Source organism: Gadus chalcogrammus, chromosome 7 (genome assembly GCF_026213295.1).
Source record: "Gadus chalcogrammus isolate NIFS_2021 chromosome 7, NIFS_Gcha_1.0, whole genome shotgun sequence".
In the NCBI taxonomy this organism is placed as follows: domain Eukaryota; kingdom Metazoa; phylum Chordata; class Actinopteri; order Gadiformes; family Gadidae; genus Gadus; species Gadus chalcogrammus.
The window spans coordinates 27,911,028-27,938,129 of NC_079418.1; the positions used below are offsets into that span (position 1 = coordinate 27,911,028).

At 42.9% G+C, this 27,102-nt stretch overlaps 2 protein-coding genes across 2 annotated transcripts; one reads left to right on the top strand and one right to left on the bottom strand.

Annotated features, from left to right (window-relative positions):
- Positions 1–29: 29 nt before the first annotated feature.
- Positions 30–13,798, bottom strand: rtel1 (regulator of telomere elongation helicase 1). Its single transcript, XM_056595712.1, has 32 exons — positions 13,150–13,798; positions 12,323–12,521; positions 12,081–12,174; positions 11,879–11,960; positions 11,354–11,414; positions 9,279–9,354; positions 9,017–9,101; positions 8,857–8,922; positions 8,066–8,222; positions 7,925–7,963; positions 7,723–7,798; positions 7,513–7,610; positions 7,259–7,314; positions 6,936–7,007; positions 6,769–6,850; positions 6,097–6,229; positions 5,726–5,839; positions 5,593–5,633; positions 5,390–5,475; positions 5,148–5,225; positions 4,933–5,010; positions 4,566–4,712; positions 4,240–4,355; positions 3,599–3,722; positions 3,325–3,502; positions 3,018–3,172; positions 2,687–2,782; positions 2,193–2,403; positions 1,609–1,749; positions 1,073–1,213; positions 714–896; positions 30–493 (listed from the first exon to the last, which is right to left on the bottom strand). The coding sequence occupies exons 1-32, from the start codon at positions 13,249–13,251 to the stop codon at positions 423–425; spliced, it is 3,438 nt and encodes a 1,145-aa protein (XP_056451687.1). The 5' UTR covers positions 13,252–13,798; the 3' UTR covers positions 30–422.
- Positions 13,527–25,248, top strand: stk38a (serine/threonine kinase 38a). The gene is made up of 14 exons (XM_056595714.1): positions 13,527–13,919; positions 16,582–16,717; positions 16,953–17,004; positions 17,780–17,902; positions 19,199–19,282; positions 19,720–19,843; positions 20,991–21,145; positions 21,261–21,372; positions 21,860–21,921; positions 22,089–22,206; positions 22,666–22,789; positions 23,662–23,757; positions 23,841–23,935; positions 24,029–25,248. Exons 2-14 carry the CDS (start codon positions 16,587–16,589, stop codon positions 24,166–24,168), a joined length of 1,416 nt encoding a protein of 471 aa, XP_056451689.1. The 5' UTR covers positions 13,527–13,919; positions 16,582–16,586; the 3' UTR covers positions 24,169–25,248.
- The last annotated feature ends 1,854 nt before the right edge of the window (positions 25,249–27,102 follow it).

The window sequence follows — 27,102 nt, forward strand, 5'->3', positions numbered from 1 at the left end:
AATTGCTTGTCAGACCAAATTTCATATGCAAATGATTAAATGAAACATGGGTGTAAAAATATTTATTTTCAACGATTAATCAATTACATTTCTATACACAATATATTTCAAAACCCTTTTTTGTAGTATTTTGTGAGCAAGGCAATATTATGATGGAATGCATGTTTTACAGTACCGAGACAGTACATATACACATAGGACATACATTACAGTAATTGTGAATGGAGGAATCTGCGGTCTGGATTTCAATACACATTTACTTTCTCATTTTTTACCGTGGCATCCTTTTGATTGTAAAAACAGTAAAATAGTTCACCTATTCCAGAGTTCATTATTGATGAGCCAAACATCAGTATAGTTCACTTGGTCCAGACTTGGCCGAGGGTGCCACCCTAGCCTCTCCGCTGGCTGTTTCGGCCGGGTTATCCTTTCAAATCCCCCAGCATCTCTTTAAACTGCTTCTTATGGTGGGGATGAACAAACTTTTCAAAACCTGAAAGCAGAAAAAATAAGAAATCAAAACAAAACAAACCACCCAATGACTAATACACAAAATACACATTTGACATGGTAATACACAGGTTCATTTTCATGTTCCCTTTTTTTAAACCCAAAGTGTATGAGGAGACAAGATAAACTATTTTATTTCTTTTCTCGAGCGACTGACATGGCGAATCTCAGCTCAAAGCGATACGTTCATCACACAGCCTTACCCTCTAGAAGAACCAGGTTGTCATCCTTCTGCGTCAGGAGGCCCACTACGATGGTGATCAGGCTCTCATAGTCGTCGTCTTTCTCGTAACGCCGCATGGCCAGAAGAAGCTGGTTGGACATCTCCGCTCCGAAGGTTTCCTTCACGGCTGCCAGAAAGCTCTCCCTTGGACCCTTTCCGTCACCTTGTGAAAGACGTCACAGAATGCGCGTTTACAGCCGACGCAATCAGAACGGAAAATGGCTACAGGAAAACATGATGATTAATTTGCTGTAATTGGTTGCAATGTGCTCATCCCCAGTCTGTGTGTCCGGCATGCTGTGACCCTTGAGGAGGAAGTGTGCACTAATTGTAATCTACCCGTCTGGCCTGGTCTATGCAAATGCCCACTTGAGGTGTGGACGCCGAGATGCTGGCCTCCCTTGTTGAGCTGCAGACTGGTGTTCAGCTGATTGCCAGGAGGGCCAGAGTGGGAGCTAACACCGGGTCGCCCCTTGTTTGCTTAAAAAAAACGCATAATGATGGTTATTGGCACATTACACTGATGAAAGACCTTTCCAATTTACAATGTCATTTAATTGCAACCCATTGTCCCCCCTAGCGCTTGTCAGCCCAGAGGGGCTCGAAATGGACCAACATGGTCGATGCGTCGTTAGTCAGACTGGTGGATGGGCTGAGTGCAATCAGTGGCGGTGCTATGTAGTCGCGTCATGAAATCTGGTCCGTGGATCAGAAAATACAAGGCTAACACATTGGAAATTCTACATGGGCATTTCCACCAAATGAAAAATGGACAAGCCAAACTACTCTTCCACAAGATCTTTTTTTTTTTTTATATTTTGTTAATTCTCAACCTATAGAGGAAGTGCTCTGTGATACATATTTGAGGACTTTACCGGTCTGTTGCAGAACTAGAGCCTCCTTCTCCTCCTTGGAGAGCGAGTCCTCTTCTTTGTATCCACAGCCTTGACCCGTCAGCTCCTGGCATTTCTCATTAAATAACTTCTTATGGTGCGGTCGAAGGAATTTGTAAAGTCCTGCAACATTTGACAGCGGGTTATTAGCCATTTATAAATATACAGGACTAAAGATTATGAGTAACTTGGACAAGGATTATTGTTTGATTTTTCAGATTGTTTTCTATGCATTTTATAGAAAAATAAGCTGTATGCTGACAGAGAGTGGTATTTTCATAAGAAAAGCCCATGGGGAACCACACGTTAGTTGAAGATATTAATACAAACATTTGAGTCTGAACAGGGACAATATGAGATAAAATATGATGAAAGAAGTACTTGCATGTCTACATCTTCTGACATGACTCGCTTCTGATGTGTGCGCACACACACACACACACACACACACACACACACACACACACACACACACACACACACACACACACACACACACACACACACACACACACACACACACACACACACACACACACACACACAAAACAAAGAGGTGAACTTGCCACGGTAGAGGACGTGGGTGTTGGCGTCGACCAGGAGGACAGCGGCCTCTGCCTGCAGTACGCCGAGGTCGTCCAGCCTTTTGTAGGCCTGCAGCGCGTCCATGACCTTCTGGTAGTTCATCTGGCTCAGAGACTTCCTCATCTCCGTCAGGAAGCGCCGGGCCTTACTGTGCGTGTTCTCCTCCGACGCGCCCGGCGGAACGCTCTTTTTCTGGAAAGAGAGATTTGGTGTTTTGGTGTCAGTGTGTGTCGATCGCAACGATATGGAGGGTTGGATGCAAAGAGTAATTAATTGAATCGGTATACGTGACCTTCTTTGAGCTATAAAGTAAACTGCTTTGATGAAATGATGGATGAAAATTATTAAATCATAAAAAAATTAAAAGATTAAGTGATTTAACTATTCTACTATTCTAACTACCGGTATTCGTGCTATTCTAAGTAATGGTAATACGTTTATGCGGTTATTGGTTATTTTGGCATGTATTTCCTACCTGTTCCTGGACCAGTTTGATTTTCCGTTTCCCTCCCCGAGATTTATCATCCATGTCTTTGTCATGTTGAAGAGACCGTGTGGACAAACCGCTGGCCTACAGCAGGTACACAGTAGAAGAGGACATCAACACAAACTACAATCAATAATCAACTCAATGCAATGTCTTCATTGTTCAGTTATAATTATAAAAAAAAGGACGTACATTTTTAAGATGAATTGCAACAGAGAAATAGTGCATAAAAACCACAATAAAAGACATTGGATCAAACACTATATCAGATTTTTTCTTACACATTTTTACTAAATATTCATTTTATATGGAATCCTACCATCTCTGCCCCCGAGTTTCCCCCTCCCTCTCCCCCATGCTGCCTGTCACTGTGAGCCAGGGCGTCCATCAATGTCCCAGGTCTCTGGCTGCTTGGCATCTCGGTGCTGTACTGAATAGACAGCCGGGCCATCCCATCGCCTCCCGGGTGCTCATCTGACGGACAAGAAGGCCAAAAGACACGTTGAATACTCACTTTCCCTACCCTTCATTTATGTGAATTTATAACAGAGGTGTAAGACGTACTGTCATTTTGGGTCAAAATACTTGACGCATTTTAACTATCATGAATTCGCTGTGATACTCACTCAATTTCCTCCTTTTGAGACTAGGAACGTGGGAATCCAGTAGCTTGGCCTTCTGGGCCGCGAGGGGAGCCTGAACACTAGTGCTTTGACCTCCCGAGCAGCCGGTGGAGCTGGAACACAGAGCGCCTGGGCCGCTTGAGGAATCCCTGCCGCCGGCTGCCTTAGGAACCAGAGGCCTCTGGAACACACAATAACAAAACATGCGGTTTGTAGGATTCATTTATCACCGAAGTATTCAAATAGACTTTGGTCTGCGTTGCATCTCTGACCATACCATTTTTTGGGCCACTCTGAAGAACTGAGCGACATCACGGACCATGTTGCCGAAGTTGTCATATCTGCGTATGTAAGGCCTCAACCATTTGGGCAGCTGGGCTTGGACATCTGCGTTTTTAAACCTGGAGGCACAGAGAAATGTGGGGAACGGTATTTTTCTTAAGAAAACATGACATATTTAAATAGGCATTCAATTAATTCAAAACAATAAAAGAAATAAAAGTGATCAATTCCTCTTTTAATTCATCCAAATTATTCATTATTTGCTTATCTATCCTAAAATACTATGCGGTTTGGATCCCATTGCCAGATGTCATGGGCATATATAAAAGCAAAAGTAAAATTAGGGGGAATCTATGGATTTCCAGTGGAAATCCAGTCAATATGAATCTTTTGGTTGGTTTTAAAATCATAAACAGTTATGTGGATGAGAGTAAACATCAACATCACATGCATATATCCCGCCAAAATCCAAAGAGTTAATAAATACAAAAATTGAATTTCATCTTGCTTGTCAAGGCATCTGCAGGAAACAGATTTTAGATGGATGATCCAAGTGATCCCACCAAAATTAAATATCACTTATTTCAAGCTCCTGACACAACAATTAATTACGATAATCTCCTCAAAGCAGCTAACCTTCGGTCACAAAGGAATATGGCGCCGTAGTCCTCCTTGTGCCTGATGACACGTCCGATGGCCTGGTTGACGGCCCGAGACGCCTGCTGCCTGTACCAGTCTGAGCCGGACAGGCACTGAGGAGGACAGCACAGAACACACCCAGGGCACTGACCAACCATCCGAAGTCCCTAAAATCCCCCAGAGCATGGACTGAACCTCTTCGACCTTCGTTATTTGGATCTAGTTGTTGCTTTGAGCTGATTGTGATGATCGTTGATCGCTTTCAGTTTGTCAAAATCACTCTATAAATCCCAATATTATGATGATTAATGCCGTCATCGTACCTTGACTCCAGGAATCTTCTTCCTGCTGGTCTCATCCAGGAACTGCATCTTGAGCATGACCCGTGGGTCCATCTTAGGCGGGAATGGGAGGCCAGTGATGATGACTGCTCGGCCATAGTTGTCAGAAAAGTCCAGCCCTTCGCTGGCCTGGATGGAACAATGGAACAAATGTAAGAAATGTACATTCAACATTATGGCCATATGCGTATTCATTAATGGTAAAAAATGGGACAGAACAATTTTGGTATTCATTGTGATGTAGAAAAACGGTAGAAGAAATAGCTACTGAACAAAGTTGTGTGCTTTTGGAGTTTAAATGTTAACCTGTAACAGCTGTAACAGAGTTCTAGTTGGATCATGAAATCACCTTTCCACGACACACAGCAAAAAAGCTGCCTCCCTTTGATGTTGCATCGTTAACTTGGTTGTAATAACCCTCGATAACCTAAAAAAAGAGAGCATTGTATTCATTAGTTCAATCCCAAAATGATGTGCAATAATATCAACAGTGCAAACACAATACACATTTATGCCAAGGGCACCATGTCAACAACCAATAATGGTAGATAAAACTTCACCTACTTCACTGAAATTGCTCTTCCCCTTAGGTTCAACAAACATTGGTTTCATGTTTTCAATGCGACCTGCATGTCCATTTGCCTAGAGAGATAAACACAAATGACATCAGACATATTCGAGATTCAAAGCGATATAATGTCCATGAGAACTCAAGTTGCTTCAGAGTTGATACTCAATGGCCTGATTCCCTCAGGTCCCATCATAACGCCCAGGGTTTCTGTTCAACCGACTAGGATTCAGCTCACCCTCCAGAACTCCAGAGTCTTGTCCATCACCGGATATGAGGGGAAGAACACCAGAAGTCCATGGGGAACCACACGGCCAAAGTTGGCTGAAATATATTGATACAAATATTTGAGTCGGAATGGGACAACATTTTATTAAACATCTTGAGAGAAATGCTTGCATGCCTATAGCTTCTGAAATGATTGGCTTCTGTTGTGCTTACCAACTGTGTTTCCCAAGGAGGCCATGTTTTCAGGTACAAACCTTAGAGGCACACAGACACACACAAAAACACCTGTTCAGCAAAAGCAAGTCAAGTGTTCACTGATCCGCTGTGTATCGCTGGGACTGCGTACCTGCGGTCGTAAGTGGAACTGAGCTGCACGCCGTCCGGTCCTTGGTCCACGACGCCAACGAAGATCTGGTCTCGCTGGATCACATGAGTGTTCTCCAGCGCTACGGGGAAGGGACTGGCGACACGGAGGCCAGAGGGGAGACATTCACAAGGGGTGTCACAATACAGGGTGGCTACAATTCATCCTGGACGCAAGCACATGCCCCTGGCCAGCTATGAGTCAGGTCATCGAGGCTGGACCTCTGTAATTCTTTTAGAGCTAAAACATAAAATACGTGAGTGCATGCTTGATTCAGTTTGGACTTGTTACTTTGTGTCTGCACTATCTCTCGATCCCTGGCTAAGGCCAGGGATCACGACAGACAGACCTACATTTGCATCTCCGCTGTGAAAGACTGAAGGGGCGACAAGGTGCCACTGGTCAGGATTATGCTGCGCACGCCTTGACGCTTGAGGTCCTGCATGCTGAAGCCAGGAGAGAAACACCAGTAGCTCAAGATGTTGCCTACAGGATTGGATAAAACATAAGGAAATCAACCAATGAGGTACAACCATTCATAAAGACGATCAACGTGTAGTATCTGGTAGAAATGTATTGCAAACACAAAGTTGTGGGAGCTCAAAGATTTAAGAGAACACACATTTGCTTTTAAACAGTTTAAAAGATATAGTGACCGATATTCAATTCAATTCACTTTATTCTTTATTAAAGATACCTAACCCTTATGCTACATATGATTAATATGGGTCTAATTAAATAAACTTATATTGATACCAGTATCGACTGGTATCAAGTCGATACATTTAGGGACATTATTGAATGACATTAATATTAGGAATCCCTAAAATTAAAAAAATAGATTCTTTCTCTTTTTACGTTTATAAATGTCACATATACCAATATACGTATCTAGTATGTGCTGTATTTGTTACTATACTTATTAATGCAGTGGGTAAAGTGGGGAAATGGAACACAAACAAACAGATTTCACCGGGATTACTCTGAAACTCTTCCAGATGTCTTTCTACGTGCTGTGCAGGTACCTTGTTTTTTTGTTGACGATGATGCCCATACGTCTACCTTCTGTGGCTTCTTGTTAAAGCTGTTATCCTTATGGATATGAACCTATTGAACAATTGTGTGTTTAAGTGTTTTAGTTTCCAAATGATAATACAAATCAAGACGTAGTGTATGCTTGTTTAATACTCACTTTGAACTGAGCAGTATTAGCCTGCATTTCTTTTTCTGGGTTCCCTTCTTTTGGCTCACCAGAAAACACCAGCTAGGGTAGAGCATCACATCACAGCATAAAAGTGTACTCGTTACTTGTTTTATTGGGCATTTTGAAACAAGGGAAGTCTATACTAGAGGGAGGAGAGTGTCTTCCGGCTTTTCATCCAATTAGTAGTAAATGTTTTTACACATGGGAAGTTCAACACTGTACCAAACTACATTTAAATTGTTTGTTCAGTCTTCGATAACATATCCAATAAGAAGTTTTTCAGCAAAGCTAGCTTTTGATTTAACCCTCACCTGAAAGATCTCAGAGAGCTTCTGTAACCCAGCCGTGTTCATGAATATTCCCGTTTCTGAGGAGAAAAATCAATCATTATTAGATCAATTTGTTGTCTTTATGAAATTTTCTTGGCTCGCATCATAATACGGAAGAGATGACAAGGCAAATTTGAAATAACATAACATTAATCATCTTGAAAATATGCTTTTTAGGAACACAATATCAACTCTTCCATGAAAACAGTGTTAGGATGATGTTGAAATCTGCTTACTTCCTGTAACATAGCTTGTGATCTGCTCCAGAGCATCACACATGGCACTCTTGGTTTCAAATGTCAAGTTGGCCTTCTTGAATAACTCAAAAATGAAGCTGTGAATCAAAGCAATTTATAATGTGACACCATCTAATCCAAACCATTTTTTATCTGACCCAGGGGGTGAGGCTGCAATATGGTACAACGCTAGGTTGTACGATTGTCTACCTTCCAGGTTTAGTCAAGCCCTTCTCACTGGAAACTTCATAGGAATCAATGACGGCTTCTAAATCCAGAAGCATTTCTGTAAAAACAATAAGGAATAGTTTCGAAGAGGGTTCCTGAGAGGCTCATTATATCATCTGTAAAAAAAAAAAAAGTTAAGGAGTAGATTATTTAAAAGTTGTTTCTTTATACAAAATATGCTTACGTTTGATCTTGGCAATTGCAGCGATGTTCAAATTTAAATCTGAAACAAAAAACAACAACACATTTCCATCTATTCACCATAGGAGTGTGGAGAGGGACCTGCAGTGCGTGAAGGTATCTGTTGAAACAAAAGAGTTCTCACCAGAGTTCGTAGACCCCGAGGCAAAGTTGTCGGCGATGGGCTCCGCGCTGGTTGCGCCCTCGGCCTGCTCCTGCAAGACGCTGTTTACCACCTCAATCGCGGACGTCAGGTCGTAGGGGGTCAGGTCAAAGGAGGTGGACTCCTCACAGATCTTCTCCTGCACAGGGAACACAGGCTGGGATGGATACATGGGAACACTCTGAAGATGCTCCAGCATACCGCCATAAACTAAGTGGTCACTTTACTTGTCCTCTACCCAAAACCAATGCACTCAAAAAAACAGTAATGTACAGAGCCATTGCATACTGGAATCTGCTCCCCTCATATTTGACTCTAACCAGGAATAAAGGTAAATTCAAAAGGAAACTTAAGGCAGCAATAATCAGAAAGGAAATTAGAGTAGATTAGGTTATTATTTAAGGTATTTTTGGACTGACAAAAGATAATTTGTTTTTAATTCTCTGTTATTTGTTTTTTGCATTATTTACATGTAATGTAAATGTTGATTACTAAGTCTGTGTTTTGGTCACCAACAATGATCATACTGTACTGCACTTTTTTTTTCTTTTTTTTTTTTAATCTGTATTGTAATGTCTTTTGCCTGGACCCCAGGAAGAATAGTCTCCACTATGGTGTGTAGACTAATGGGGATCTTTAATAAACTAAACTAAACAGGAGTACGAAGGTCAGCGTGTCCGTATGGATTGTCAATATGTGTGTGAATGAAATTCATTTATTTTTCAGCCATTACCAAACGACTGTGAAAGATATGAGGGACGTTGGCTGCCTACCACATTGTGTGCCTCGTCAAAGATTATCACTGCCCCCTTCAGGTCCAGATTCTGTGCTCTCCGGCTCTAGTCAACAAGAGGAAGGAGGCATTAAGGAACAGTTTTCCCCGGCATGAGGAGAGGAGCATCATTAAATAGTGAAATCAAAAATTGTACTCACCTTTGGATCGAGGAGGTAGTTGTACGGCATAAATATGATCTCTGCCTGCGTCTTCAGGGTACGCGATAAATAATACGGACAAACCCTAAAAGAGTAATCATAGGTTAATGCTGATTGGGAACGTTGTTAATCATTGCTAATACTATCCTACTAAACCCCAGATAAAAAAAATCTTAGAAATACATGCGTATTTTATTCAAAACAATGCAAACCATGTCATGATATAAATGAAATATGATAAAGAAAACACATTCAATCAAACCTGTGCTTGTTCCCAGCTTTCACCAAGTCCTCCACGTCCATGATGGAATTAACCAGATCTTTATCGGTGCCTTTCTCTGGTGAGGAAGGTGCATGGAATGAAAATTAACCACGGGTTATTGCTCATATCTGAGCTACACAGACCATCATTACAGCTCATTCGTCCTATAGATTGTATAGCTTTTTATTTAAAAAAAATGTTAGCATAAAAAAATATATATATATATATATATATATATATATATATATATACACATATACTATTAGGACAGGCCTCAGATTCAATCTTGGATTGGTCGATTGGATAGGTACTCTAAATCTGTGAGGCCATTTCAAGTGTCTGTCTTCCCAAGCCCTATTGTGTCATTAATATTGGTTCCTCTTTTTTAATTGCACTTTGTAAACACGTTTAAAAAAGGTGCAAGTTTAGTATAATGTAAAAATGTATAAATATAAGTATAATTAATTATAATGAATTAGCTTATTACCACTTTTCATTCATGTTTGGCAGGATTCAAATTATAAGAAGTACACACTTGTGGGAAAGGGATATCCATGCTGTACCAGGGTATCTGCAGGTTTCAGCAAGTCAAATTTAAGACTTTTTAAGACCTTTTTAATACCACCTCGAATGAAATTTAAGACCTTAAACCCGCGATGGTGGGGGGGATCCCGCTGTATTACAACCCAAGCATAGCATGTGTGTCACTCAATGAGACTCATTCAAGTTTACTATCTGTCTGTTTATTGAACATAAAGTGATACTCCAGGGCTCCAGACTAACTCTTTGCTTGGGTGCACTGGTGCGCCAAAATTTTTAATTTGGGTGCACCAGCACGTATTTATGGTGCACCCAAGTTGTAAGTTGTTGAGAGGGGGGTGACAGTGTCTGGGCCCCCGGGCAGCTGCACCGGTTGCACCGTCGATATTTACGCCACTGATTAATAATATTTTCACCATTAAATAAATGCCTTCAGTAAGACCTGGGGGGTATTCCACGAACCTCGTTGAACATACCCAGGCTTTCTTGGGAAAACCTGGCTCGACCGTGTTAATTCGTAAGTGAAAAGATTCTGCATATTGTCTAAAAAATATTATGTATCATCATCCCTTTTACCCCCATATATGCGGGGCCCCATGAATTGCGAGCCCAAGTACCGGGAATGTACTCGATCTCCGACCCAATATCGGACGTGCACGTCAAGTTGCTTGCTTTTAGTGGCGTGGTTCAACGTCTCAAATATCAAAATAAAATCAGCCTTGTTGACGCTGCAGATTCACTCGTTTCGGATGAAAGGCGCTGGTCCGCGAGTTATATACGCCGTTTTGTCCCTTCCAGCAGTAAAGGTGCTCGCGATTTGAGAGTCAGGGAACATCAAACCGAAGAGATCTCCTATCCCCTCATTCGAGTTGTAGGACTGGTGCTTGACCACTGTGTTTAGAATCCACAACACCTCGCTTTCAGTGTTGGTGTCACACCAAATGCTACCCTCAGGTCAGTGCTAGCAGCACGGACCGTCTGCGGCGGTGGCACCGGGGCAGAGATGCAAAACGTAGAAATGGCTGGGGTCTGTGTTTGGCTCCTGGCAGAGGTTTTATGTTTTTGGCTCTGCATATGGCTGACGACAGCCTTAATCCCCATGGTGCCGAGCTTGAATGTAGGCTACTTTTCCACGGAATGCATCTGGCCTGTTCTGGGTTGGCAACGGACGCTAGCCAACCTCGGAAACGGACGTCTTCCAGCCAACTGACGTTGAACTTGCATTTACCCATTGTTGCAGACTAGCTAGCAAGCACGCAGACATCCGTTTATATGCAGCTAGCAAGAAAGTAGCCCCTCGTACATCTCCTTCCCGAAAAGTCCCGCGAGAAAAATAAAAAATTAAATAACCCTGCCCCGACAAATTTAAGACCTCCGAGTTATAAATTTAAGCCCAGCATATGACATTTTTGACGAATTTAAGACTTTTTAAGGCCTTAAATTTAGAAAAATGAATTTAAGACTTTTTAAGACTTTTAAGACCTCCGCGGACACCCTGTGTACATTGATAACAGTTAAATCTAAGTAAAAATTACCTTCAAGATTGTTGAAGAATGCACAGGACCTTGCAGCAACCTTTGCTTTGCACATATGAACCTGGAAAAAACACAATGCGTCAAAAATAATTCCATTGTTTTCAGATTCTACATCTGAGATTCAGCTCAATGACACCTGGTAATTCAAGAGAACGTACAATGTAATTCAGAGCATCCCGAGTTCAAATCACTTTCAAATCTCATGCTTGAATGTGGGTTAACAGAACATTTGAATTTGCTTCATATTTGTATCGACCAATCATGTCGCTAGAGGGGGGGGGGGGATCTATAAAAGCGCAATTCGCAAACACAAACTCAGTGAGCAGTACTAAACTGTAACACAAGTGTCTTTAAAGGTTTCAAAGCAACACTGTGCAGTAGACGGCCTTTGTAGAATCCCACGTAGCCCTGCTGGATCCCTGATAAGGATCCGGCCCACAAACACTATGCGTTGTGTTAGTTAATTGCAGGATTCAGGTGAGGCAAAAATAAATAGTGACCGACGTCAACCAATCCTAGCTGTACCTTCATGTGATTGCTCTCCTGACGCATCACCTCTGGGTGGATGCACATCTGGTCTCTGGATCCAAGCACACACATCTTTGGTCTGGCCCAACAAAACACGAGTATAATGATCACTTATGACCGTGTACATTCATGAACCGAGGTGCACAACACCCCATGGACAATTGAAATGACGTAACGTTTCAGAGAGGAGGTTATTCACCTGTAGGCAGTGTTTTTCAACTCACTGATCACCTGGGAGAGCTGCGAATGTGTCCGGGATGCATATATGATTTTTGGAATATCCGTGTAGTAGGCTGGATGCCACAATAACATAAACATTAAGTGATGTTAAAACAAGAGACAATTTGCATCGTTAACAGATTTACAATGTATGTGACAGCAAAACAACTTATTGATTTATCCATCAAACATCATACTGCAAAAAAAACATCAAATGAATACTTGTTCCGTCTCCATCCGTGGCCGCAGTACCCCAGGTGGCCACCGGCATGTCAGGGAACATCTCGGCTCCCTTCAGTCTCTCTGTTATCTTGCGAGCGGAGATGGTGTCCTTAAAGTGGTCCCTCCAAGCTAACGTAGCACAGAGCAGGCACAGGGTCTTCCCTGTACCGGTTGGGCTTTCCAGGACCCCATTCACCTTCTATGTAATGACATCATTAGAATTAGAATTCGGGATTTACTTGTCACAAATTGGACTTTTGCAAATAAACGGTTGGGTTAAACTATATTGGGTTTGGTTCGTTACATTTGACACCCAATTGACGCACTTGGCAGAAACCACTTAAAATAAATAATGGACGTGCATTTACATGAAATAGGGTGATACAGGTTATTTGATAATATAGGCCAGTATTAACTTTTATATTTGTAATGGGGTAAGTTTGGGAAGAGATAATAATTTAATAACTCACATTTAAACATCTAAAAAGGCCGCTCTAAATGAAACGGAGATAAGTGGGTGCCATGATGGTTAAAATGTGAAGCAACTATTCAAATTGTTGCAGCATACAGTAACAATGTGTTGGACTAGTTTGAAGTTATTTTACATGAAAAGGGATATTAAATATGGTATTATAAATGTACATATATCAAACAATGAATGTATTGCAGTATATGTTATAAGGCTCGTGAAACCATCCTCTGAAGTTAGGATGATGGCATGTTTCCCTCCTTTACAAGCTGACCCATTAGTTATTTCACCATTTAGTTTAGTATTAACATTCATAAGTTACACGTCCAGGGGGTAGCCTAATTGAACAATGACTTACTTGTTGCAGGCATTCGATGACTTTACTCATGTAATCATTCTGGCATTCATATGGAGTGAAGGGAAAGTTGATAGTCACTCCATTGAGGGTTAATAGAGGCATCTTTCCCCTGGTCAACACATCTGCAATGGATGGGTGAGCTCAACTTAACACAACCATTTGAGGGTAGCGAATGGTAGGAAGACTAGTACCTGAACAATTAGAAAATGACTAAACAATACTGGATACTTTGACATGCGATGAGATATAACAAGTTTGTTAATAAAGTAGGAGCATGGCTGTTTTGGTGTATCTCTTCTTCTTCTTTTGCTTTTTCAGCCTCGTTGAGTTTGGCATCATTTGACGCATTACCGCCACCTACAGCCTCCCTGTGACATGAACTGTTCTTATATAACATTATCCACGGACGAACCGCAGACGTCAAATCTCGTACATTTCTCGAAAAGTTTTTCAGAATCCAATGTGATAGAGTCCTATGAGTTATTAATAGTACTGTATTTATAACAGATGTATTGGTGGTCCTTTTGGTAGCTTCCTTATGTTATGAAACAATAAAAAAAAAAAAAAAAACTATTCTTTTGTTTCAAAATGACTACTACGAAGGTGTCAGAAGGAGTACACAAAACGTTTGCGCTCTTGACGTTTTGAAAATGTTTTGGCAGCGCTCCTCTTCCGTACTGCGCGTCATCGCCCTCATCATCATCATCATCCTCATCCTCAGTTGGACCAAAGTAAGGGAAGTAAAGACGGACACGAGCGATCCTTCGACCGTAAGTCAACAACAAAAACTATGCCACACAATATCTAACCATGGCCGTAACGTACAGGGACCTTTGTTCGAGTTGTTGCAGTGTAACTTAGACTTTATGACAACATTTCAAGACGTTGTAAACAAATTAGCTGGGCTGGATTGGCACTCACTAGTACTAACTCACGTTAGTTAGCGCTTGCTATCTCACCTTCCCACGGCGTTGAACCCTACACACACATATCACCTAACGTGGGAGCTGTTGGGCTTAAGCTGCGACATTCACCACAAGATAAAAAGGTTTAAAGTTTTTAGTTTGCTTCTATTTGAGAGCTGCTCCGCTAAGAGGCTCTGCTATGCGACTAGCTACACTGGACTGGTGGATCAAAGTGAAGTGCTGCGATCAGGCTTCACGACTACGTTACAAGTTTGTTGTGGTTGATATTAAGATGGTAGTTTGTATAGACGTGTTAGGAACAAGTTGTGATGATCTGGGTGTGTTAAGAAACGATCAGCTTTGTGTGTGACACGGTGTGGGACCCAGCGCTCCGTGTTGTTATCCAGGTGGGAACCTGAAGGTAGAATGCAAATGTCAGGCTCTACCTACTTTCCGGGTTCAGGAGGGGTCGTTGGAGACATCCTACGATCCCTATAGTTGTCTTTATCTCTCGCTTTAATGGACAAAATAACTGTGTGCGTTTGTCTTTAGTTTTGCTCAGCAGTGAGCGAGGGAAAGTTGCCTGCTTAGCGTTGCATCCTAGCTTAAGTTAAGACAACATTACTGTCCCTGTTGGCGACACATGCTTGAACGTTTTTCTGCTCAAGGCAGCCGACATGTCCAGGCTTTCAAAGTCCGACAACCGCCGTGTTTTCTGCTCGGGGGAGGGGGATATGACGACAGTGGGGATATTGTCAATGCCTCTTCTGATAGTTCATGATAACCGCAGTCTTGTTTGCTTCAATCAACCCAAATGGAGTAAACAAAAACCAAGGCATGATAGGGAGTTGTCAAAGTAAAGTGGAAAACACAATTGCAAAACAAATATATCTAACCATGTTCTTGTTCAATGCCAATGACAGGATTTTTTTTTTTCCGCATTAATTAGAAAAAAACTTTCTTTAACTGTTAAGACGTCATAATGGCTTCGGTATGGGTGCATATTGACTAAGTGGGAGGTAACGAATTACAAAAGTATTCTGTTACTAATATACTTTCGGATATATATTAGTAGCATAATTCCTCACAGATATAACGAAATAAGCAGTACTAGTACTTTTACAACAAGTAATATGACAAAATAACCTACTGCTATGGCTGCGTGTTTATTTATATTTACCACGCATGATGTGAACCTTCGTTTTTTGTTTCCTGTTTTTGCTGAAAGGCTGCATTCTTGCAGACAGTACATTATCAAGACAGATGAATCCCATTACTTCCCATTTTAACATGTGTGTAAGCATTTTATATATTCTTAGAAAACATAATATGCCCTCTTAATGATGAAATTTTAGGTTAATATAGTTTGCCTCATTCAGTACTTGTTAAGTACTCCCTTATTAGACAGGAAGTCACTTAGTGTAGGTGAGATAGGAGAGTTTGAGATAGGAGATGGGAGAACCTAAAGAGGAGGAGAGGGTAGGAACTGAGAGAGGAGAGGGTAGGAACTGAGCGAGGAGAGGAGAGGGTATGAACTGAGCTTGGAGAGGGTATGAACTGAGCGAGGAGAGGAGAGGGTATGAACTGAGCGAGGAGAGGAGATGGTATGAACTGAGTGAGGAGAGGAGATGGTAGGTAGAAAAGAGGTGGGTGCAGGAAGAAGACACGCAGTCTGGATAGGGTGTCTGTTACCTATTTTATGAGAAGCCAAGGAAAATGAAAAGCTCCAACCAAGGTGTTTGTTTGAGGCCATTTCAGCGTCGGTACACGCACTAGCCTCATTGGTGTGGTAGCACTGTTCCACGGCGGTGTGCACACTAATGCCTCGTCGTGGCACAGAGCACCCGCTTACTTCATACCGCTTCTGGAAACCATCTAGGGGAAACACTGCTATCTGATTAATCTCCAGGGCTCTCTTCAATGCGTATAATGGTGGTGTTTGGCCTCCTTGCTCCCTGTCCTGTGATACCATGTAACATTTCAGAACTAGGGTCACCTTTCCTGGGAAAATTCTGAGCTTTTTCGTGTTCTAGCTTCTTTGGACCCTCCTGATCTTGAGAGTTCACATTCTGAATTGTTTGTCTAGGTTTTGTAGCCGGACGCCTAATCAGTCCATTTGACTGTAGGCAACACAATGTACAATGTAAATCAACAAAGTCATATGTCAACAACCGGGCCTTACCCACGCTTTAGATTCCTTTTATTATTGTGCTGTCAATAGCCCATCCATCTCATATCCAATGCTTGTTTTCCGATACAGTATGGTTGTTATGGTGGGATAAAGTGTGCCTGTCGCCTTAACTTACCTTAACTTGCCTTATCCCTGTGACCGGCCTGTTTGACTGGATGATTTGTCTCTTTAACCTGAATGGTTGAATTATGCTTTTGAACCGGTGAACTGGGAGTCAACTTAGAAAGTTCAGGGTTGCGTACAGCCCTACTGTTACTGTAGTCTACCACTGTGCAGTATTATCCGTTTCTCAGTCCGCTTAGAAACTGAAACCAAAACTGTGTTGGCTCCATCCAGGTACCATGGCAATGACGGGCCCGAGCTCCTGTTCCTCCATGAGTAACCACACTAAAGACAGAGTGACCATGGCCAAAGTGACCCTGGAGAACTTCTACAGTAACCTAATAGCACAGCACGAGGAAAGGGAGATGAGGTAAGGTGTTGTGTTTGGAATGCATTTCAAATGTTATCTTGCTCTACAAAATTGAATGCGTCCGCACTCCAATGTACAAACTTGTTTTACATTGGAACAATTTCCAAAGTATGTTTTGTTGACTTTACATTTTTATTTCCTTGTCCACCTGCTGCCGCCATAGGTAAATAATGGGCTACAGTTTATCTACAAGTAATCAATCAAGTAACAACATTTCCTATTGACTTGTTTTCAGACAGCAGAAGTTAGAAAAAGTGATGGATCAAGAGGGATTGGCCGATGAAGACGTAAGTTCGTATTTTGGCCTTGTTGAACACATAGTACTGGCTCACAATCTAAAAATACTTGTAAAATACTGTCATAGCAACAGCATATGTCACAAACTAGCGTAGCTCAGCTGTGACGGCTGCGTGGGTGGGAGGTGATTTGGTAATGTTGAGACGGTTCCTACCTTTGAGCGGTTCTGGTTGGCCAGCATTACTTGTTTGTAGAATGCATCAGCTATGGGAGGAGTTATTATTGATAACTTTAATGAAATCTCTAACGGTCAGCATTCAGGAAAGATATCGCCAGGTTATTTTAAGCTACGAGCTGGCTAAAATGTTACACATTGCAACCTTTCAACTTGTGGAATTGTTTGTTTGGAGAAAACGACCTAACCACGACAGTACTTATGTGGGCACTACTTGAGAAAACTACCAGACCAGGACAGTTCTTATGTGGGCACTACTGGAGATAACTACCAACCAGGACAGTTCTTATGCATAGACTTGTGTTGTACAAAACAAATAGTGTACCCAGCAAGAGGTCGGGAGTTTAACAAATATCATTGCTGATTTACTTCTCGACATAGACACTGTCAACCATTAACACAGGGTAATGGAAAACCAGGCAAATCCTTTAATGTCTTCTCTGTAACCTTAAATTCTAAGCTGCTCCAGAATTTTTTTATCCCCTTATTTATTATTTGACATGCCCACACAACATCGTATAGTACAATTCAATTTCCTGAGGAAAAATACTGTATTATTAATATGATTTTTTTTTTTTCTGCTTCACCAGAAACGGGTCAGAAGATCTCAACATGCCAGAAAGGAGACCGAGTTCCTTCGGCTGAAACGCACCCGGCTCGGCCTGGAGGACTTTGAGTCCCTGAAGGTCATCGGAAGAGGGGCTTTTGGAGAGGTAGGAGGCTGTTTATCTTTGGTCACCACAGACTACAATAACATATCATTGTCAAATAAATCAACATTTTATAGGGAGGCTAAATTGTTTTGGGTCAATGACATTTGTTTGAGGATAACTTTTGGATCGTTTACATGGATCCTATATTCCATAATTTTGGGTCTAAGTGACCAATACGGACACATTTCTTTCGAATTTCCAATAGTAGGCGAGAGCGCCTCAGTTGTTGCAGTTGTGAAACAGGCTGCAATGTAACCCTTGAGGAAACTGCACGTCCTTTCAAAGTGCTTGTTTTGGCCACTTACAGGCTCAGGTGTTATTAATGTCTAAAAATCCCTTAAGGGGATTCTGACTTTTTTTCCTTTTTCCTTGTTATTGTGTCTGCCCATGTCTCGGTCAAGGAAGAGTCTCTCTCTGAAATCTCGTTGTTGAAGGAAATCTCCCTATTGTTATCTCAATCTCAACTCTCTCTCCTTCACCCAAATCTTTTGGATAACACTTGACCACTCTCTGTTCTACATCACAACACACTCTTGCCGGCACTCATCTCTCCCACCCTCATGTTTCCACTTTTCTCATCCTGCCAAAAGTAAACTCTCACAAGGTTTCAAAGCGAGTCTTCCCTTTGAGCGAAACATGGTAAAGCAAAAAATGTCTTTCTTGGTAGGGTGCTTTCCATAATGTTTTCACACACATACAATAACAACTCAAAGCACTCTGAGATGATGTAATGCAGACAGGGCGCTATTTCCCCATGCGTTACATTGCAGCCCGTTTCACAACTGCCATAGCTGGGGCGCTCAATATTAGACATATTAAAAAAAAGTCTGGTCCGTGTGAGAAACACAAGCCCGAAACTCAAAAAAATGAAGAAATACCAAAATAGTCGCGACAGTTCCGCTTTAATACAGCTTCTTAAAACTGCTTCTGCAGATGTCCATTGTCATCGTGACCACTGCGATGTATTCAGGGCTGTACACCAAACGCCATTTAGAAGAAATGGGCACCAGAGTGTGCAGTTTAAAGAGGGTTTAGGACTAGTCGATGGAACTGGTTTGGAGCCCCAATCATTTAATCAAGGTTGTTGCACAGAGGCACAGCTTCACGATATTGTATTGCGTAACCCCATCGCGGTTCCATTCCAACGTATTCTCTTTTGTCATTCATGGCCGTTGAGTTATGCAATGATGAAGCGACCTTGCTGAACATTTTTCATCATAGTTTCCTCATCCAAGAATGAACCCTGGTATTCATGGAGGGTCTGTTGGTTTAACACGACTCTCTGTTTCCTTGAAGGTTCGTCTGGTGCAGAAGAAAGACACAGGACATGTATATGCAATGAAGATTCTTCGGAAAGCTGATATGCTGGAAAAGGAACAGGTACTTAAAGTGGACCTACCTAACATTTGAAGACTAGAGAACTCAATTAATTTACAAAGCTTGTCCAATGCAAAAGAGCACCTTTTACTGGTACCTGTATTTCGAATATCAAAGCTGGATCTCTTCCGCTGCCGAATTCTTCCCACCAAAGAGCTGGTACTTCGTTTGTATCCAGCCTTGATATAACAAAATATGGCCAACGTATCCTGGCTGACTTAGAAAATAATCCTTGTATTTAATTTAATGTTGTAATATTGTGCTAGATTCGTTCTCTATCAAAGTATTTTATTTGGTTGGGTATTTATTTATCATGAAAATTTGAAAAGGCTGTACTTGCCTGGTCTGGTCATTGAATTGTAGTATGTTATGTGCGGTATTCTATATTTATAAGAGTTGTGTGGACATTATTTGAATTATGAGTATGACGTTGTCTTTAGATCGGACACATTCGAGCGGAGAGGGACATCCTGGTCGAAGCAGACAGTCTTTGGGTCGTCAAAATGTTCTACAGCTTCCAGGACAAGTTGAACCTTTACCTCATCATGGAGTTCCTACCAGGAGGTAGGGCTTCCTGCTGTTGGTCTTTACATGTCTGGCTTCCCTCCCGTTCAGATAGATTTCCAGCGGACCAATCACAACAGTTTTATGTGAAATGGGGCGGGTTTAGTACGATGACTGTAAAGAGGAGCGGGAATCCTCGTAAGCAACCAAAAACGTCTGCCACTGATGTGTCACAGGTTCCTCTCCTCTGATTGGTCATAGGTCCATCCAATTGCGTCACAAGGCTTTTTGGTCTGTGCAAGTTGAAACCGCCCTTTAGAAATTAAACAAGATTCCAGAGTAATGCACTTTTGCAAATTGGTCTAGTCCATAATGATTCCATTGGTTAAACCCCATAACTGTTAGTCTATAGGCATTTTTACACTGCCGGTTCGGTCGCGGCTTGGCACTCCCGGCAATTTCCCCGTCTTGCCTGTGTGAAACCAAGGGGGAAAAATCCACCATTCGTCACAGCGCCAGCTTTCTTAGTTTACTGGAGAAGGCGGGGCTACGTACGGAGACTAGGCCTCTTTAGAATAATTAGCATACTCCCGTATGTTTTTAATTTTTTTATCAATGAAGACGCCTAAATGCAAGAATGAGTGTTCACGTCTGAGTGTAGGCTACAAACGCGATTAACTATTTACAAGTGCAAAATCACCAACATATTCTTTATTTGGCTGACCACTTGTTTTTTTTATTCTGACAAAAGCCTCATAAGGAACGTTCCTCTTCCTCTGTCTTTCTCGTAGATCGCACCATCTTTCCATGTCTTCGTTAAAATATAACTGCATCACCTTCTCTCCCATGTTGGTCAGCAGCTCGCGGAATTACTTGTCTCTCCAGCTAGAACTACTCCTGTTGATATCGCTGCGTTGTCTCTGTTGTAGAGACAGCGCAGCGACACCCAAGCCCCCCTCCCTGGAACCGCGGAGCCATCTAATCTCCGGGAGGGTAAATTGGGGTGCTAGCTCAAGCAGGCAATTTACCTTGGACGGTGTTAACTCGGGGACCATGCCGGAAAAAAGGCGTGCATAATACGGGCATATTTGGCAGTGTAGAAACGTCTTGTGAGCAGCGGCTATTTGGATGGAATCCTCACGTCAGGGCCTTAGCCACCTAGCAGCCGTCTCTGTTCTCAGCGCCATCCTTGTGCCTCTTCACACAGGCGACATGATGACGCTGTTGATGAAGAAGGACACCCTGACAGAGGAGGCCACCCAGTTCTACATAGCGGAGACCGTGCTGGCCATCGACTCCATCCACCAGCTGAGCTTCATCCACCGAGACATCAAGCCCGACAACCTGCTGCTGGACTCCAGGGTAGGGACCGGGCGACGAGCTCGCAACCAATATCAACATGACTCGTTTGGGTTTGTACGACGATAAGTGCATGTAAAGAACGTGTTTAACGGTGATCCCCTCGCCATGGTCCCAGGGTCACGTGAAGCTGTCAGACTTCGGCCTGTGTACGGGGCTGAAGAGAGCCCACCGCACCGAGTTCTACAAGAACCTGAACCACAGCCTGCCCAGCGACCTCAGTAAACAAAGTCAGTGACACCGTCATGTATATCATGGAGATCAGGGGTCTCAAACTCAACTTACCTGGGGGCCGCTGGAGGTAGAGTCTGGGTCAGGCTGGGCCACATCAAGTATTCCACAAAAAAAAGTAGCACAACTGACCTAATCTGAGTTTATGATCGGGCTATAATTAGATCACGTTGGCTATGTAATCGCTGACAACAGGGGACATTTCATAGTGGTTGGTGGAATCCGGGACATTTTAGCGTCCGTTGGCTTTTGTCTGGACTCAGGGACACGCAACTCAAAATTGGGACTGTCACGGCAAAACCGGGACATCTGGTCACCCAACACCCTACACCAACACTAAACTTTGATGTCAAGTAGGGGGCCACAAAATATCATCCTGAGGGTTTGAGACCCCTGATGTAGATCATGTTTACATTTTCTATGTTTATGGAAGGGAGTGCATTTATTTGAGCAGACTCATTTCAAATGTACCATGGCTCTATTCAGCGTTTCAGAATATGAACTCAAAGAGGAAAGCAGAGACGTGGAAGCGGAACAGGAGACAGCTGGTGAGGATCCGATTCTTGAAAAATTGGTGCAAAGGCAATATATTGTATGTCATATAGTCACTGAAGCTTCTATGGTATTCATTCTGTGTTCCTAACCCTCGAAAATCAATGTTTTCTCCTAACATATCATGTTAACCCATTGCCCTTCTCTGAATCCTCCTGAACAGGCCTTCTCCACGGTGGGCACCCCAGACTACATCGCCCCCGAGGTGTTCATGCAGAACGGTTACAACAAGCTCTGTGACTGGTGGAGCCTAGGGGTCATCATGTATGAAATGCTGATAGGTAACTGTGCAACACCTCTTTAAGATGTACATGTTGCATTATAGAGTTGAGCCAGTGGGTCTTCCCCGTCTACAAATGTCCTTGTGTCTGCAAATTAACCTATAAACCGATCAACAAATGGACCATTTACAGTCATGTGACAAAGGAACTTAAACCGTAACAACTGTGTGTAACACGATGTTGGTGATCTGAAGTTTCAAAAAGATTTTAACAAATGACATGAATTGAGGCGATTGCGGCAAGTAACTCAATATTAACAACATTACAATGCACTTCAATGCAGTAAAATGGGTGAATGCCCTCTGGAAACAGAAGGAGGAAATGTTTCAGTAGATCTTCTGTGGGCATTGCTGTCTCTGCGACAGCTTGAAATATTTCCAGAATATTTTCATTAAAGTTTAAGTTTAAAGAGGACATTTTTGATTCATTGGATTCTGAGCATCTAATGTGATTTCCCAGGATACCCACCGTTCTGCTCAGAGACCCCCCAGGAGACGTACAGGAAGGTGATGAACTGGCAGGAGACGCTCATCTTTCCCCCAGAAGTACCCATCTCCGAGAAGGCCAAGGAGCTCATCCTGAGGTACGCTTCAGTGTGGGCTTGAACCCTGTCTCCACGCAGGTTGTATCATGTGCCAGTGAACCAGAAATCGTATCACTTGTTGCTTTAAACGTGTTTGTATGTTGTCTATATTCTTAAACATAGTAATCCATGCTGCGTTGTCACCGTAAGTAAAATAATATAAATGGTATAAAATAGCAGCCCTGGTCCAATCCCGTGTCCGTTAGTCGCAGCGATCAGACTGCAATGCAGAGAAGGTTTGATAACACTCCGCTCTGTGTGGATGCGTGGAGCTACGTCTCGGGGCATTAATGTTGATCGCTCATACCGAGAGGGTGGAGCTTTTCAGACACTTCCAGCACAATGCCGCATTGCGCGGCGCATTTCATAATACATTGGTCGTTAAAACATTCATATTCAACAACACGTACTTGCTATAAAAACGATTTATTTGCACTGGGTCGTTACCATGGGGATTACACCCACACCCTCCTTATTGGAACTGTCAGCCCAAAACACATAAAAACACAATTTAAAGTGTTTGAATTTGAGTTTAAACAGGCAGTTCACTTAAGTGGGATATACACTCCTGCAATACAGCTTGCTTGCCTAGAGACACGGCATGGTTCTCTGCGGAGCTGCCTGTGTTTATACTTCTACGACCCATTACCAATGTACACAAGGGGGCAGCATAGCCTGCCTGACCTCAAACGTACATAAACGGCCAGGAACCGTATATGGAGGAACTCAAAGTATGAGTTCCTCCATACTTTCGGGTCTCTGAGGAGCTACATTGACTTTGGCCTGAGTGTAATCCGGCTGTGACCCGTTCAACCGTGTTTGCATTGCAAAGCGCTGACGAGATATGGCGCCCTTCATGTCGGCCTCTGCAGGTTCTGCTGTGAAGAGGAGCACCGGATCGGAGCCACAACAGTGGACGAGATCAAGAGCAACGCCTTCTTCGAGGGGGTGGATTACGACCACATCAGGTGGGACCTTTGGTCTTTACTTTAGACCTGCCGCGTCGAAAGTGACATTTCTGTTCATTGATGATTTCCGTTTGTTCTTCCAGAGAGAGACCCGCCGCCATTCCCATCGAGATCAAAAGTATCGACGACACGTCGAACTTTGACGAGTTCCCCGATTCCGATATTCTCCAGCCGACAAGTGAGGACATATCTCCAACGCATCAATCCATCACGTACCTGTATATTTTCCCAGGCTCGACTCCCTATATCATTCTTGTGTATTTCTTCCCAGCTGCTCCAGTTGTGTCCAACCAGACGGAGACGGACCTGAAGAACAAGGACTGGGTGTTCATCAACTACACATACAAACGCTTTGAAGGGCTCACGGCCCGCGGGGCCATCCCCTCCTACATGAAGTCTGGAAAGAGATGAGCTCGTCGCCGTAGGACTCTCAAACCGTGCTGTCAAACAAAAGTCCCGCCCTCAAAGTAATCAACACAATGTGTGTGAGGCGGATTCCCTCTTGGGCTGTCCATGTTCAGGAAGATGAAAAAATGCTCTTACTTTTCATCGTTGTAAAAAAAAGAAATGGATTGATGCTTTCTTTTTTTTTTGGTATGCTTCACTTTAAAATATTTCCAAGCTTGGAATGTATATTTGTTTTTCAGTGCCTCAATTCATCCAATATCGATATTTCTTTTATTTTTTTTATTTTTTTTTACTCTCTGATGTCATTTTAGAATGTTCCTCAAACCTGTGGACTGCTGCAGAGTGCTTCTCGTCTGCAATTCCGAATACCAGCAATTTACTCGTGCGTTGGGCAGCCTTTAGTCCTGCGTGGGGCCTACGATCATCAGCTACTACGGTTCACACCAGGCTTTTATTCTATCCTCACTCTTCACTTCTGAGACGCTTCCTCAGGCTCTTCATTCAGTACACCCTACGACACAGTAGAGCTGTGTTCTTCGTTCAAGATGCATATCAAAGTGTGACTTTACTTTTCCCACAGATGCTATTGGAGTGTATATGCTAATAGTTTGGGTGGAAAAGCTCTTCACGGCTGCAAGTTGTTTCCCTTTTAAATGACATTTGCTTCTTGTTACCAAATGACTCGTAACCAAAGAGCTGAATGAATCATGTCTTAAATTATGTTTATACTCTGTATGTAGTGTTTGTAGTTTCACTTAGGACTCGCTCAATACGCATTAATGCACATATTGGTAGCAACAAATTCCCAGCTTGAGTTTCATGCTTTTTATGAATGGAACAAATGACAAAGGATGTAATACTTGTACTATGTTGTTGTGCCACCTTATCAAAACAAAAATACAATTTCACTTTGGATACAAATGTGTGTTTGATAAATCACTGATGCATTGTCTATTCTATGTTTGTGGCCTCCCAGAATTCATGGGTTCAAACTCAGCTGCGATCTTCTGTGTGTGTGAAGGTTCTCCCCATCTTCTTTCCCCCTTGGCTTTCCACCAGCTGCTCATGATTTCACCTGCACCAGAAGACGTGCATGTTTGGTTAAAGATCCCATGGCATGAAAATTTCGCTTTCTGAGGTTTTCTAACATTAATACGAGTTCCCCTAGCTTACCTATGCTCCCCCAGTAGCTAGAAATTTCCTTGGGTCTAAAACGAGCACTAGGCATTCTGCTCATTTTCCCCGTATGTCGTCATAAGGGGAGATGCCATCTCCCGTTTCTCTGCCTTGCCAGCTCAGAGAATTTGGCCCGCCAATGAGATACGACCGTGCGAGCGCCGTGTGTGTGTGTGTGTGTGTGTGTGTGTACACACACTGTATCGCAAGTGTTATTTGGATAACCGTTCTGCTGTTGGTATTATGGGGCATTACACGTCGGTCTATCGTCTCTGGTGTTTCCGCAACGAGACTCGTAGTGGGGGTTATCTCAGAATTGGGGGAAAGGAACTTTGGCTTTGACTCCCTGAAGTACATGAACCACGACATGGAGGAGAAAGGGATTGTTGCCTGTGAAAGTCTCCCGCTTGAGCCCCGCTTCCCGTTGCCGAGGGACCGCTGCCAAGGGACCACCGCCTCGGCGATGCTCGCTGCAGGAGGGGGTGGTGCCTAACGGTGACCGCTGCCGAGGCGGTGGTCCCTCGGCAGCAAGGCTCCGGCGGGAGACAACCGCGGTCGACAATCCCTTTCTCCTCCATGTCGTGGTTCAGTCTACTTCAGATTGAAGAACCAGAGACGTCGGAGAACGCAGTCGTTTGAGATTCATAATATCATCTGGAGGCTCACACAGCTTTTGGCTGTAATAATAAATATTATTTGATATAAATAACTATGTATAATATGATAATATTTAGATATAAAGCTCCAGGACTCCCGCCGGAGCACCCGAAGTGTTCTAGATAGAATATTTACAGAACACGGCAAAAGGCTGTGTGCGCCTCGCCATTGCGATACATCCACTGTAAACAGAGCGCATGGTACCGTGGCAGCAAGCTGCTCAGGGCCACACCCCCATCCTCCTCCTTGACCCGCCTCTCTCCTCATTTGCATTAAAGCTACAGACACCGAAACGGCGCGTTTTGAGAAAGCTCCCTGTGTGAGTGGTGGTAATTCTGCACCACGGCTGAAACGTCTTCAAATACTGTCTTTGGGGCCCACTAATATCTATATTAAAACATCCATAAACTAGCATGCCATGGGACCTTTAATTCTCCTGCCTGTTCCCTTGACCAAGGCACTGGCAGTGGACCTGCATTGGGTCTGCAGGTCTATACTGCAGCTGCCCACTGCTCCAGGAGATGGGCCAAATTCACAGGACATATTACCCCCAAGGGAGACAATAAAAGGTCTCTTCTATTCTAATAGTTGTAAACTTTTAGAATAGAGTTCCATTTGCGGGAATGTTCAACCTTAAACCTGAGCCAGAATGTATGGGAAAGAGCCATGGTTGGATTTATACGAGTAGTCATGACTCAATATCCTTTTTACATGGTACTTACAGCATTACAAAGGACAATTTCATATAACTATAACCGAGTGGAAGTCATATTGAAGGGTCTGAATCATGTTCCTGCCAGCCATTAGTGTCAAGGTAGGTGCGATCCTCCTGTCTGTTCTGGACTCCATGCTCATTTCCTCCGCGCTAGGCGCTCTGTGCTTTCCTGGTTCTCTTCGCCTGCCTCTGTATCACGCTACGCATGGTGTGAAAAATCGTGTTTCTATTTTAATTATTTTAATTTAAAACTGTGGTTTACAGGGTTGGAGGCACACTGGTGTGCCATTCATTTGTAGGAGGGAAATGTGTCATGCCAATGAATCCAAAAATACGTATTTCTATAATCAATCAAGGCGTGATATTATGCCACCAGGTTTGAGTTTGAT

Coding starts and splice junctions, on each gene's coding strand:
- rtel1 (XM_056595712.1), bottom strand. CDS start 13,251: ATGCCTCTATTAACCCTCAATGGAGTGACTATCAACTTTCCCTTCACT. Junction 12,522..13,149: donor TCATCGAATGCCTGCAACAA/GTAAGTCATTGT, acceptor GTCATTACATAG/AAGGTGAATGGGGTCCTGGA. Junction 897..1,072: donor GCATAGACCAGGCCAGACGG/GTAGATTACAAT, acceptor GTCTTTCACAAG/GTGACGGAAAGGGTCCAAGG.
- stk38a (XM_056595714.1), top strand. CDS start 16,587: ATGGCAATGACGGGCCCGAGCTCCTGTTCCTCCATGAGTAACCACACT. Junction 21,373..21,859: donor CAGCGACCTCAGTAAACAAA/GTCAGTGACACC, acceptor GGCTCTATTCAG/CGTTTCAGAATATGAACTCA. Junction 23,936..24,028: donor CGATATTCTCCAGCCGACAA/GTGAGGACATAT, acceptor ATTTCTTCCCAG/CTGCTCCAGTTGTGTCCAAC.